Here is a 14,866-nt window from a genome sequence, read left to right as displayed (position 1 = left end):
ACCCAACTGGCAAGCCTTCTTTCCTTCCTTCTGCCAGTGAGCTGACATCAGAACCAGCAGATGGAGTTCACTCTACTGAGATGCTTGTATGAGAACTCCTTTGTCACCGCACTGAAACCAGCCTATATGTCTCTGTCTCTTCCAGGTGAAAGCCAAGCGAGGCCGGGATTACATCCTGAGACACATCCCCAACATGCACAAAGACCTGTTTTCCCTCACCGCCTCAGAGGCTCATCTCAAATACATCAAGGAGTGTGCCCAGCTGGATGATGTTACAGTCCACTACTACAGACTCTATAAGGTCAGAGGTCAACCTGGACACACACACACACACAAACACACACACAATTAACTTACCAATAAACGTCTATCTCTTCCCCAGGACAAAAAGGATGTGGAGGGTTCCATGACTTTAGGACTGACCTTGCGTGGGATTCAAATATTTCAGGTACAGTAGTAAGGATGGGTGTGATGGATAAATGTGTCTAGGTTATGTGTTATTAATATGTATGGTTTCTGTGATGATTTATATCATGTTTCTGTTTCTCTCAGAATGTGGGGACAGTGAAACAGCTGCTGTATGATTTCCCCTGGACCAATGTGGGCAAACTGGTATTTGTGGTGAGTAGAGCCATGGAGATGGTATATACTAAGAGGTAAGGCTGAGACGATGCCAGTATCGCGATACTTGTTAGGATCGTGGCACGGAAATGTCAAAGTCGGATGTCATTAGGCACTTTGAGGGCCTAGGGGAGTCTCTCTCTGGAAGTTCTGTTTTTTCTCTCATGATCCCAGCGGTGACGTCTTTGAAACTTGAAGCCAGTCTTGACTTATGGCAGTGGTTAGTGAAAGTTCAGCTCCTACACAGACTATAGTTGTGGAAATAGTGTCACAGAGCTCCTCTTCTCTGTTGGGTCTTGCCCATAGCTGCTACAGTTACTTCACTACCAAAAGGCAGGGGCCCACAGGTGATTTTATTTGGGCCCACAAGTTTTTTTTTATTTTTTATTGTTGGACAGAAAATATTGTTAAAACTGCAGAAAATCATCTCAAATCAATTTCAATTTTGGAAATCTGTTCCAAAGTATTCCCACGCACAATAGATAGGGGCGTGGATCAGAAAACCAGTCAGTATCTGGCTTGACCACCCTTTGCCTCATGCAGCACGACATATCTCCTTCGCATAGAGTTGATCAGGCTGTTGATTGTGGAATGTTGTCCCATTCCTCTTCAATGGCTGTGCGAAGTTGCTGGTTATTGGCGGGAACTGGAACACGCTGTCGTACACGTCGATCCAGAGCATCCCAAACATGCTCAATGGGTGACATGTCTGGTGAGTATGCAGACCATGGAAGAACTGGAACATTTTGAGCTTCCAGGAATTGTGTACCGATCCTTGCAACAAGGGGCCGTGCATTATCATGCTGAAACATGAGGTGATGGTGGCGGATGAATGGCATGACAATGGGCCTCAGGATCTCGTCATGGTATCTCTGTGCATTCAAATGGCCATCGCTAAAATTAAATTGTTTTCGTTGCCTGCCCATATCATAACCCCACCGCCACCATGGGGCACTCTGTTCACAACATTGACATCCGCAAACCGCTCGCCCACACAATTCCATACACGCTGTGTGCCATCTGCCCGGTACAGTTTAAACCTAAATGAATCTGTGAAGAGCACATTTTTCCAGCGTGCCATTGGCCATCGAAGGGGAGCATTTGCCGGTGTTAATTTCTCTACCATAAGCTGCCTCCAATGTCGTTTTAGAGAATTTGGCACTACATCCAACCAGCCTCACAACCACAGACCACGTGTAACCTTGCCAGCCCAGGACCTCCTCGTCTGGCATATTCACCTGCAGGATCGTCTGAGACCAGCCACCCGGACAGCTGATGAAACTGAGGAGTATTTCTGTGTGTAATAAAGCCCTTTTGTGCAAACTTCTCTTTGTGCATGGGGGCATTGTCATGCTGAAACAGGAAATGGCCTTCCCCGAACTGTTGCCACAAGAATCAAAGAATCGTCTAGAATGTAATTGTATGCTGTAGTGTAAAGATTCTCCTTCACTGGAACTAAGGGGCCTAGCCCAAACCATGAAAAACACCCCCAGACCATTATTCCTCCTCCACCAAACTTTACAGTTGGCACTATGCATTGGGCCACGTAGAGTTCTACTGGCATCTGCCAAACCCATATTAGTCCGTCGGACTGCCAGATGGTGAAGCGTGATTAATCACTACAGAGAACGCATTTCCACTGCTCCAGAATCCAATGGCGGCGAGCTTTACACCACTCCAGCCGACGCTTGGCATTGCGCATGGTGATCTTAGGCTTGTGTGCAGCTGCTCGGCCATGGAAACCCATTTCATGAAGCTCCCGATTCTTGTGCTGAAGTTGCTTCCAGAGGCAGTTTGGAACTCGGTAGTGATGCAACCGAGGACAGACGATTTTTACACATTCTGCGCTTCAGCACTCGACGGTTTTGTGAGCTTGTGTGGCCTACCACTTTGCGGCTGAGCCGTTGTTGCTCCTAGACCTTTCCACTTTACAATAGCAGTACTTACATTTGACCGGGGCAGCTCTAGCAGGGCAGAAATTTGATGAACTGACTAGTTGGAAAGGTGGCACGTGTTTCAGAACAGTTGTATGCTTGTCAATAATTTGCATGAATCATTTTACAAATACTTCCAGTGCTACATCTGGATTCACTTCCTCATACACATCAGACATCAGACCCACATACATTTTTTACATCTTCAACAAAAGAGTCCTGAGAACATTTTGTATGATCTCTTTAATAATTATCCAACCTTTGGCACTTTGGCTTTCCTTGTTATGGTCACTACAGCCAATGCGAACTTATATTGCTTTGTAGCAAAGCTTTGCAGCATTAGTGACGATATGATCGATACAAGTGGATGTTACAGAACCAACACTATTGGTATGCACTCTAGTTGGTTTAGTGATAACCTGAGTCATATTACTGGCGTTAGTTATGGATAGAAACTACCTCTTGGGAGGACAGCTAGTTGCCAACTTGTCAATGTTCAGGTCAACCAGAAAACAAACATCTGTTAACACCAAACCCACTATCAAGCAGGTGAAGAGTACAACAACAACAACAATTATACAAAAATCAACATGTCAGTTTAAGCTAGAGATCTGTTTTATGTCACACATCCGCATCTGCTGTGACAGAGCTAGAGCTGTGTTTGTTAGACCATGAGACATCCCGCAAATCGGTGTTCTCACAAAATCAGCTGTGGTGTCGAACAGTTTGGCCAACAAACTATTATGACCCCTCTATGGAAAGATGAGACTCTCACGAACAAGATGGTGTTCTCCGTTTTGATCGTCTGCATGGAACTCGTCTGAATTTGGTACAGCCGATCTGCCAACTTCTGTCTGTAGCGTCCAAACAGTTTGGGCTACACACTAACATGACCTCTCCGTCTAAAGGTGAGACTCTCACGAACACAAACATGCCGGTTGTTTTTCTCTAGGACACCCACAGGCCTCACGACTCGTCTGAAGGTCCCCTGATATCAGTTGAAAGTGCTCAAAATAAGGGTGTTAAATACATGTTTTCTGATCTTTCTTATATCTCTCAGATATAGGACATGCACTTTTCATTTGGGGGGGGACTATTTGTTGTTGTAACGTCTACGCTGGAAGTCGGGAAGCAAGTTCAGGGAGTGACTTAATAATAAATACACAAGGAACAAAACAAGAAACACTAGTAGCGTACAGACATGAAACAAAGGAACAGAAACAACGCCTAGGGAAAGAACCAAAGGGAGTGACATGTATAGGGAAGGTTAATCAGGCAGGTGATTAGGTCTGATGATGCGCTTAACAATGGTGACAGGTGTGTGTAATAATGAGCAGCCTGACGACCTCGGGCGCCGGAGGGGAGGGGGAGTATACGTGACAGTTGGTCTATGTAGTGAATCTGTTATGCAATGCTTTTGTATAGGCTAATAGCAGTAAGGCCAAATACCATTTTTCATTTATTTTATTTTATTGATACGTCAAGGGGTCTTAAGATTCAAAATCAAATAGCCAAATGATCCTTGGTATGACCTTCTTAAAACAATTCCATATAGCTTAGTAGACGCTCCCCGAGCTTAGACACGGCTGAGACTCATGGTTTAATAATAAAGTGGTCTTCAATACATCTAAAACTAATAACATTGTTTTAAACCAAATACATTCTCAAAGAACTAAACCTCAACTGGAGTTGTGTGTGAAGTGTGTGACCATTGATCAAGTTGAGGAAGCTAATCTCCTAGCTATAACATTGGATGGTCAATTATGGTCAAGTCATATTGACAAAGATGGGGAGGGCTATGTCTGTTTATAAAAAAGATGTTGTGTTTTTGACACGAATCAACGGTACTAGTTTAGGCTCTGGTCTTGTCCCATCTTGATTACTGTCTGGTAATATGGTCAAGTGCAGCAAAGAAAGACCTAGCAAAGCTGCAGCTGACTCAAAACAGAGCAGCACGCCTTGCCATTAACTGCACATACAGAACTAACAACAACATGCCAGTCTTCCTGGTTGAGTGTTGAAAAGAGATGAACTGCTTCTCTTAGTTTTTATGAGAAATATTACTGATGAATATTCCAGATTTGTGTCTGCATAATCAAATAACATTCTGATCAGAATGTCAACATTGAATCCACAGCAACGCACTGTATTATACAGAGCCATGATCACATGACATTCCCTTCAATCTCCAATTACTCAAACAGCAAAATGACCTTTTAAAAATCGTATTAAACAACATCTCATGGAACGGCGAGGACTGTGAGGAGAAACACAGACACTCTAACACACAGACACTCTAACACACAGACACTCTAACACACAGACACTCTAACACACAGACACTCTAACACACAGACACTAACACACAGACTTGTTTTAGTTTTATTGTTTATATATTTTTTATTGTATTGTTTATCGTATTTTGAATTTGCGTGACTGTCCTTGTCTATCACTGTATTAGTCTATCAGTGTTTTGTTACTTGTCATGTTTTTTGTGGACCCCAGGAAGAGTAACTGCTGCTACAAAAGCTAATGGGGATCCTAATAAACAAATAAGAAAACGTTGAAATGTTTCTGCAGTTTGGTTTGTGTCCCTCAATCTGGAGATTCAGCTCTTGTTTTGGTTGTAAGAAGTGCCGCAGAATAGTTTTCAAAGAAGAGACGATTCTGCTCCCCCCCCATTGTGTGTTTTTGCCTGTGGGGATATCTGGCTCTCTAGCGAAGTGTCTGAATCCTCTCATGCATATCCCTCCGCAAACAAACTGAACATTCAAAAAGATGCAACACTCACACTGGTGTCTGTTGAATCACACAGGGTCGTCGCTCCATTAGTATCTCAGACACCAAGATCTTCCCTGATCATAGTGTTAAACATCAATCAATCATACGTCCGCTGGATGACATGTAGATAGCATGAAGATACCCTACAAGGATTCTAACTCCTATTCCTCTCTCTCTTGTCTGTTTTCAGGGTAAGAAGTTTGAGATCCTGCCGGATGGTCTCCCGTCGGCCCGTAAACTGATCTACTACACCGGTTGTCCCCTGCGGTCCCGCCACCTCCTACAGTTACTCAGCAACAGCCATCGCCTCTACATGAACCTGCAGCCTGTTCTCAAACAAGTCCGAAGGCTGGAGGAGAACGAAGGTACATTACATACCTGGACACACCTACCTGGCCATGCTGCCATCTTGCCATACTGGAGAAATTTGACTCCCTTGATTCTCTTGGTGTCTCTGCGTAATTCAGCATTCCTTCCCTTAGCCAGTTGTAATGTTGATATTTACATTTGACTCCCTTGATTCTCTTGGTGTCTCTGCGTAATTCAGCATTCCTTCCCTTAGCCAGTTGTAATGTTGATATTTACATTTGACTCCCTGGATTCTCTTGGTGTCTCTGCGTAATTCAGCATTCCTTCCCTTAGCCAGTTGTAATGTTGATATTTACATATGAGTAATTTAGCACACGCTCCTTTTCCAGAGTGACTTATAGAAGCAATTAGGGTTAAGTGCCTTGCTCAAGGGCACAGACAGATTTTTAACCTAGTCTGCTCTGGGATTTGAACCAGCTACCATTTCGGTTACCTGCCCAACGCTCTTAAACCGCTAGGCTACCTGCCGCAACATATTCCTTTTTTTCAGTCAGCTTTCATGTGTAGGGCATATCTATAATTTCTTAGGAGTGAATTCTCTATCTGACCAGCTCCTGTGAGGCTCTTTATCTGTGGTACTGCTGTGTCTAATCCTCTGTCTATCCCTCCTCTCCAGACAAGAAGCAGTACCGTGAGTCATACATCAGCGATGCGTTGGAGCTGGATATGGACGTGCTGGACAAGCGTTCCCGGGCCAGCGGCAGCAGCGCCGGCAGCACCGTGTCTCACCTCAAACGCCTTTCTCGCCACTCCACCGCCAGCCACAGCAGCTCACGAACCTCTGGGGTGGAGACAGACAGTTTCCTGGCCCCTGGAGGGGCCCTACACCGGGCCCTGAGAACCTGCAGCTCTTCAACTACTAGCCATGGGAGCTCACACACCTCGGGGGTCGAGAGCGGGGGCAAGGAGCGGATGCTTGACGATGATGGTAAGGCAATCAATTGCACACACGGCAAGGGACACGCACACACACACTTCTTTTGTCATGATGCCGTCTCCCTTGCTCCACTGGTGATCATCACTGGCCCTCTGTCTCTCTGACTGTCCCTCCAGAGATTCATATTAGTGTCTGTCTGTCCCTCCAGAGATTAATATTAGTGTTGGTCTGTCTGCCCCCCCAGAGATTCATATTAGTGTCTGGCTGTCTGTCCCTCCAGAGATTAATATTAGTGTTGGTCTGTCTGCCCCCCCAGAGATTCATATTAGTGTCTGGCTGTCTGTCCCTCCAGAGGTTAATATTAATGTCTGTCTTTCCCTCCAGAGATTGAGATGTTAGTGGACGACCCTAAAGACTATGAGGAGCTCCATGAGCTGACCCTGGACCTGAACCAGGACCTGTGCATCCACATCACTGAGGACATGCTGACCATGTCCCCTGACCAGTCCAACGGATACTCTGGTACATACAACCACTGTCTTATCTTATCTACCCATACCAATGGATACTCTGGTACATACAACCACTGTCTTATCTTATCTACCCATACCAATGGATACTCTGGTACTTACAACCACTGTCCTAGCTTCTCTACCCAGACCAGACCAACGGATACTCTGGTACATACAACCACTGTCTTAGCTTCTCTACCCAGACCAGATCAACATATACTCTGGTACATACAACCACTGTCTTATCTACCCAGACCAACGGATACTCTGGTACATACAACCACTTTCTTAGCTTCTCTACCCAGACCAGATCAACATATACTCTGGTACATACAACCACTGTCTTATCTACCCAGACCAACGGATACTCTGGTACATACAACCACTGTCTTAGCTTCTCTACCCAGACCAGATCAACATATACTCTGGTACATACAACCACTGTCTTATCTACCCAGACCAACGGATACTCTGGTACATACAACCACTGTCTTATCTACCCAGACCAACGGATACTCTGGTACATACAACCACTGTCTTAGCTTCTCTACCCAGACCAGATCAACATATACTCTGGTACATACAACCACTGTCTTATCTACCCAGACCAACGGATACTCTGGTACATACAACCACTGTCTTAGCTTCTCTACCCAGACCAGATCAACATATACTCTGGTACATACAACCACTGTCTTATCTACCCAGACCAACGGATACTCTGGTACATACAACCACTGTCTTATCTACCCAGACCAACGGATACTCTGGTACATACAACCTCTTACTGTCTTGCTGTCTTCGTTCACTCTGTTTTAGAACAGCCTCCTATCTCAGTGAGACTGGTTGAGTTGAACTTGGCTGGGTGGTCAACAGATGGCTTTGTATTAGTTGTTGTTTTTGTGAATGTCATCCTCTCTGTCTGCACTGTAGGACTCATAGTGAAGGACTTCAGCTCATCCACCTCCAGTTCCTCTGAGACCGTTGTGAAGATGAGAGGCCAGAGCATTGAGTCTCTTCCTCAGGTCAGTGACAGTTTATCCTCTTTGGTACTGACTAGGGATGTTAACAGTTAACCGTTTACTGGTTAGCCGGCAAAATAAATTTGACCGTCATGCTTATGGGCCTATAGGTCAATTTGCGTAATGGAATTAAATTGATGAGTGTGTATTTTCGTGAGTTCGTCATGCATCTTCTTTATAACACGAGCACAGAATATGCTACATGAGCACAACAAAATCACCGGTTGGACAGTGAGAGCTGTTCTATTGGTTGTTGTCCAGAAGCCAAAGACACAATCCTAGTCATATTAACAACCGCCATCCTAGTCATATTAACAACCACCATCCTAGTCATATTAACAACCACCATCCTAGTCATATTAACAACCACCATCCTAGTCATGTTAACAACCACCATCCTAGTCATATTAACAACCACCATCCTAGTCATATTAACAACCGCCATCCTAGTCATATTAACAACCACCATCCTAGTCATATTAACAACTACCATCCTAGTCATATTAACAACCACCATCCTAGTCATATTAACAACCGCCATCCTAGTCATATTAACAACCGCCATCCTAGTCATATTAACAACCACCATCCTAGTCATATTAACAACTACCATCCTAGTCATATTAACAACCACCATCCTAGTCATATTAACAACCGCCATCCTAGTCATATTAACAACCGCCATCCTAGTCATATTAACAACCACCATCCTAGTCATATTAACAACCGCCATCCTAGTCATATTAACAACTACCATCCTAGTCATATTAACAACTACCATCCTAGTCATATTAACAACTACCATCCTAGTCATATTAACAACCAACATCCTAGTCATATTAACAACCCCCATCCTAGTCATATTAACAACCACCATCCTAGTCATATTAACAACCATCCTAATCATATTAACAACCACCATCCTAGTCATATTAACAACCACCATCCTAGTCATATTAACAACCACCATCCTAGTCATATTAACAACCACCATCCTAGTCATATTAACAACCACCATCCTAGTCATATTAACAACCACCATCCTAGTCATATTAACAACCACCATCCTAGTCATATTAACAACCATCCTAATCATATTAACAACCACCATCCTAATCATATTAACAACCACCATCCTAGTCATGTTAATAACCACCATCCTAGTCATATTAACAACCGCCATCCTAGTTATATTAACAACCGCCATCCTAGTCATATTAACAACCATCCTAATCATATTAACAACCACCATCCTAATCATATTAACAACCACCATCCTAGTCATGTTAACAACCACCATCCTAGTCATATTAACAACCACCATCCTAGTCATATTAACAACCACCATCCTAGTCATATTAACAACCACCATCCTAGTCATATTAACAACCACCATCCTAGTCATGTTAACAACCACCATCCTAGTCATATTAACAACCACCATCCTAGTCATATTAACAACCACCATCCTAGTCATGTTAACAACCACCATCCTAGTCATATTAACAACCACCATCCTAGTCATATTAACAACCACCATCCTAGTCATATTAACAACCGCCATCCTAGTTATATTAACAACCACCATCCTAGTCATGTTAACAACCACCATCCTAGTCATATTAACAACCACCATCCTAGTCATATTAACAACCACCATCCTAGTCATATTAACAACCACCATCCTAGATATATTAACAACCGCCATCCTAGTCATATTAACAACCACCATCCTAGTCATGTTACCAACCACCATCCTAGATATATTAACAACCACCATCCTAGTCATATTAACAACCACCATCCTAGTCATGTTACCAACCGCCATCCTAGTCATATTAACAACCACCATCCTAGTCATGTTACCAACCACCATCCTAGATATATTAACAACCACCATCCTAGTCATATTAACAACCACCATCCTAGTCATGTTACCAACCACCATCCTAGATATATTAACAACCGCCATCCTAGTCATATTAACAACCACCATCCTAGTCATGTTACCAACCACCATCCTAGTCATATTAACAACCACCATCCTAGTCATATTAACAACCATCCTAGTCATGTTACCAACCACCATCCTAGTCATATTAACAACCATCCTAGTCATATTAACAACCATCCTAGTCATATTAACAACCGCCATCCTAGTCATATTAACAACCACCATCCTAGTCATGTTACCAACCACCATCCTAGTCATATTAACAACCACCATCCTAGTCATATTAACAACCACCATCCTAGTCATGTTACCAACCACCATCCTAGATATATTAACAACCGCCATCCTAGTCATATTAACAACCACCATCCTAGTCATGTTACCAACCACCATCCTAGTCATGTTACCAACCACCATCCTAGTCATATTAACAACCGCCATCCTAGTCATATTAACAACCACCATCCTAGTCATGTTACCAACCACCATCCTAGTCATGTTACCAACCACCATCCTAGTCATATTAACAACCGCCATCCTAGTCATATTAACAACCACCATCCTAGTCATATTAACAACCACCATCCTAGTCATATTAACAACCATCCTAGTCATGTTACCAACCACCATCCTAGTCATATTAACAACCACCATCCTAGTCATATTAACAACCACCATCCTAGTCATATTAACAACCGCCATCCTAGTCATATTAACAACCACCATCCTAGTCATGTTACCAACCACCATCCTAGTCATATTAACAACCACCATCCTAGTCATATTAACAGCCACCATCCTAGTCATATTAACAACCACCATCCTAGATATATTAACAACCGCCATCCTAGTCATATTAACAACCACCATCCTAGTCATGTTAACAACCACCATCCTAGTCATATTAACAACCACCATCCTAGTCATATTAACAACCACCATCCTAGTCATATTAACAACTGCCATCCTAGTCATATTAACAACCACCATCCTAGTCATATTAACAACCACCATCCTAGTCATATTAACAACTACCATCCTAGTCATATTAACAACCACCATCTTAGTCATATTAACAGCCACCATCCTAGTCATATTAACAACTACCATCCTAGTCATATTAACAACCCATCCTAGTCATATTAACCACTACCATCCTAGTCATATTAACAACCACCATCCTAGTCATATTAACAACCACCATCCTAGTTATATTAACAACCACCATCCTAGTCATATTAACAACCACCATCCTAGTCATATTAACAACCACCATCCTAGTCATATTAACAACCACCATCCTAGTCATATTAACAACCACCATCCTAGTCATATTAACAACCACCATCCTAGTCATATTAACAACCACCATCCTAGTCATATTAACAACCACCATCCTAGTCATATTAACAACCACCATCCTAGTCATATTAACAACCACCATCCTAGTCATATTAACAACCACCATCCTAGTCATATTAACAACCACCATCCTAGTCATATTAACAACCACCATCCTAGTCATATTAACAACTACCATCCTAGTCATATTAACAACCACCATCCTAGTCATATTAACAACCACCATCCTAGTCATATTAACAACCACCATCCTAGTCATATTAACAACCACCATCCTAGTCATATTAACAACCACCATCCTAGTCATATTAACAACCACCATCCTAGTCATATTAACAACCACCATCCTAGTCATATTAGCAACCACATCCTAGTTTTTGCATCTTTAGAGTCTCCCTCATTCTACATTTCTAACAGATATTTTCCTCTCTCACATATGGAGCTGCTGGCATCTGGTTCGCTGTGTAGAACAGTGTTTACCTGGGAATTGCATTTTGGCAAATGTTGGAAATGTTTTACATTGGCTGCTTCGTTACAATAGTTGTATGTTCAATACCAGCCTTATGGCAGTGAGACGATTGGCTTGCTACTGTTGCATGATTCAAGTAAGCTCTATAGTGAAACATGTCTGTTCCTTGTATTTTTTGTTGGTCATTTAACTATTTGGAACAAATTTAACCGTTTGTTAACCAGTTAATGAGGGTCGGTTACTTTGCATCAAAATTGACCAAAATTTGCATCCCTAGTACTGACATTTTACATTTTTGTTATTTTAGCAGACCCTCCTATCCAGAATGACTTACAATCAGTGCATTGAACTAAATAAGATTAAACAATTTTGATCACTTATTCCTTTAAATTATCAAGTAAAACCTTCACAAAAAATATCTGCTCTCTTGCTAGAAATAGTAAGGGAAAAGGCAAGTACAGCAGTTTTTACATTGTAAAAAAAAAATGGAATACATTTACTGATTGTTTAGTTTTCCTTCTGTTCCCCAGACGACGGTGTGCAGGAAGCCTCAGACATCGACGGACCGCCACAGCCAATCCCTGGACGATGTGCGTCTCTACCAGAAGGGCTGCCTCCAATGGGCGGAGCTATGCCAGGACACCGCCCACAGCTACACCTTCGGCTGTGCCCAGGAGCTGAGCGACAGCAGTGGTTACCAGGGCAACCTTGCCGAGCAGTGCGCCGGGATCCGCGGTGAACAGCTTGACGGCTTCCCCATCAAGAGGACCAGCAAGTACTTCTCCCTGGAGCTGACCAGCGACGAGGTCCCAGAGTTTGTGGTGTGATGGATGGATGGGGGAGGCAAAAAAGGGTGGCCTCATGACCCCTGCCTCCACCGCTCAGACCTGTAGGTGCCTCAGGAAACAGAATGGGACGAGAGAAGAGGGTTTGAGGTTTGGAGAGGTGATACTTGGTTTATCTGTCTGTTGCCATAACCTGTCAGCCATAACAGCCATCTGCACCTTACTGGGAAGAGTCAGATGGAGGTTAAAAGCCCTATATCCACCAGAATGACATCACCAGTCAACGTAACCATGGTAACACCTGAGACGACCTACACCGGAGAGACAGATAACTGATAACGAAAGCCCTTTCAGAGGAATCTTTTGCGGAAACGGGGGTATAATAAACAATATTTAAAAAAAAAAAAGGATAAACCTTTTCTAGTTTTCAAGAAAAGCTGACAGCATCTTTTAATCGGACTGATAATACTCCACAGTGACACTCTGGTTGGGAGAGTAAAGGGAAAAGTTAAGGAACGTCAAGGAATATCTCCCCGTCACCTTGTTATTTATACAACCTCTGACCTTCTGCGTTTTCAAAGCATGTACTTTATCCAGAATGTTTTTTTGGATCTGAACCTTGGGTGTGCTAAGCAAAATAATGCTTTCACAGAAACCTAAAATCAACGTCTTGTGTTTGCCTACTATGGTACTAACGCAGTACACACATACCGAAAACACACACAGCCTATATCAAAATGTTCTGCCATGAAGACTAGATCCCACTCCTTCCCCTACAAAAATAGATAGTGAAGCTATTTGTGCTATGAACCAAAGACAAGTTGCATTAAACTAAAGAAAAAACTCAATGTCCACTTATTATTATTATTATTGTAGTGTGGAACCAATCAATGAAATTATACAGCTTTGTGAGTCCATGACAGGATATTATGAAGTCACAATGAGCAGGTTCTGGATTGATCCAGAATCTAGAGGTTGATCCAGAAGAAGAAACACTGATGATATCCTGCATCTCCCTTCCCTCTGTCTCCAGTATGTATGACATGATATGACATCATCTCGGAGCCCAGAACCAAATCCAGCATGCGCTAGTCTGAGATTAGACATGACACGCCATTTCTCCTCTCTTTGCCAGGAAGTGCAATGTGCCAACAGTTCCTCTGTCGAGCTGTCTGCTAGTGTGGGGAGTAGACTGATATTAGGAACACACCCCACATGCCTTCATTACACCTATGCAAGTCCTGATCTACAACCGTGCCTTGACAATCAATCCCAGCTTCTTGCTTAGCAACACTTGCCCACACGAATCACGGAGATCAGTTTTTATGTCATAAGGCTCTCCTCTAACTGTATTGTTGGTCAGCAGTATATTTGGTATTTAATCATTGACATCAGACTTTAAAAATCATTTTTCAAACAGTCTGTTTATTAACCAGTCATGATTGAAGGGGATTACCTCTATAATGATGTCATCTACCATCCCTATCCTACCATTCCTTATAACAGACATATTTGAATCTGTGACAGTTAGTTTCCTGTCATGTGACATGTAGCACGGGCGACGTCATTGGCTGTTTCAGGCCTTCGCGAAACGTCATTGGATGTTTCAGGTCTGCTCTGTTGCTTGGGGCAGGATGAGTTTCTACATGTCCTCACCTGTCTATGTGTGCGCAGAGCTGAGAAAATACTAGATGTAATCCACACACAGACAAAATGGAGTTTGGTTGAGTTTAGACTCTCAAACTGGGATTTAGACTTTTCTTTCTTTATGCTGAAATATTATTATTCACTCGGCTGTCTTTGTTAGTTTTGGGGATTGTCATGTTTGTTCTGTCTCAATTTATTATTTCAAACTGGAACTTGTTACAACATTTTTGTTACTTTTTATTTGATCATTTTAGCTAATTGGAAGTTTTAAAGTAATATTTTTGGAATGGAGCATTTTTAGAACAATGAGATGCTTTGTATTTGTTGAAAAGGTATTCTTTGTGTGCGGTTGATGTCAGTCAGTATTATAAGCAGTGTACATTTATGTGACAGTATTACAAACCTGTGAAATCACATTCACTTTAAAAAAATATATTGTGCCCTTTTTTTACCCAGCGATAGTCTCATTTCATCTTACAGTAGCTGAAGAAAGTTGATGCCTAATGATTTTTACATTGCTCAGTTAATTGGCC

The 14,866-nt window shown here is 42.6% G+C and overlaps 1 protein-coding gene across 1 annotated transcript in view; it reads left to right on the top strand.

Moving 5' to 3' along the window:
* The window catches only part of LOC139563466 (FERM domain-containing protein 6-like), a 53,285-nt gene extending 40,192 nt beyond the window's left edge, over positions 1-13,093 (top strand). Inside the window, exons 7-14 of the mRNA XM_071382165.1 lie at positions 146-301; positions 383-448; positions 553-621; positions 5,527-5,701; positions 6,322-6,633; positions 6,967-7,104; positions 8,028-8,119; positions 12,432-13,093. Of these exons, the coding sequence (XP_071238266.1) occupies positions 146-301; positions 383-448; positions 553-621; positions 5,527-5,701; positions 6,322-6,633; positions 6,967-7,104; positions 8,028-8,119; positions 12,432-12,728 (1,305 nt within the window). The 3' untranslated portion in view covers positions 12,729-13,093. The remainder of the gene's footprint in view (positions 1-145; positions 302-382; positions 449-552; positions 622-5,526; positions 5,702-6,321; positions 6,634-6,966; positions 7,105-8,027; positions 8,120-12,431) is intronic.
* The last annotated feature ends 1,773 nt before the right edge of the window (positions 13,094-14,866 follow it).

Source organism: Salvelinus alpinus, chromosome 34, assembly GCF_045679555.1.
Source record: "Salvelinus alpinus chromosome 34, SLU_Salpinus.1, whole genome shotgun sequence".
NCBI lineage: Eukaryota > Metazoa > Chordata > Actinopteri > Salmoniformes > Salmonidae > Salvelinus > Salvelinus alpinus.
The sequence above is the reverse complement of the archived record's forward strand: the minus strand, read 5'-3'. Positions and strand labels throughout refer to the sequence as shown.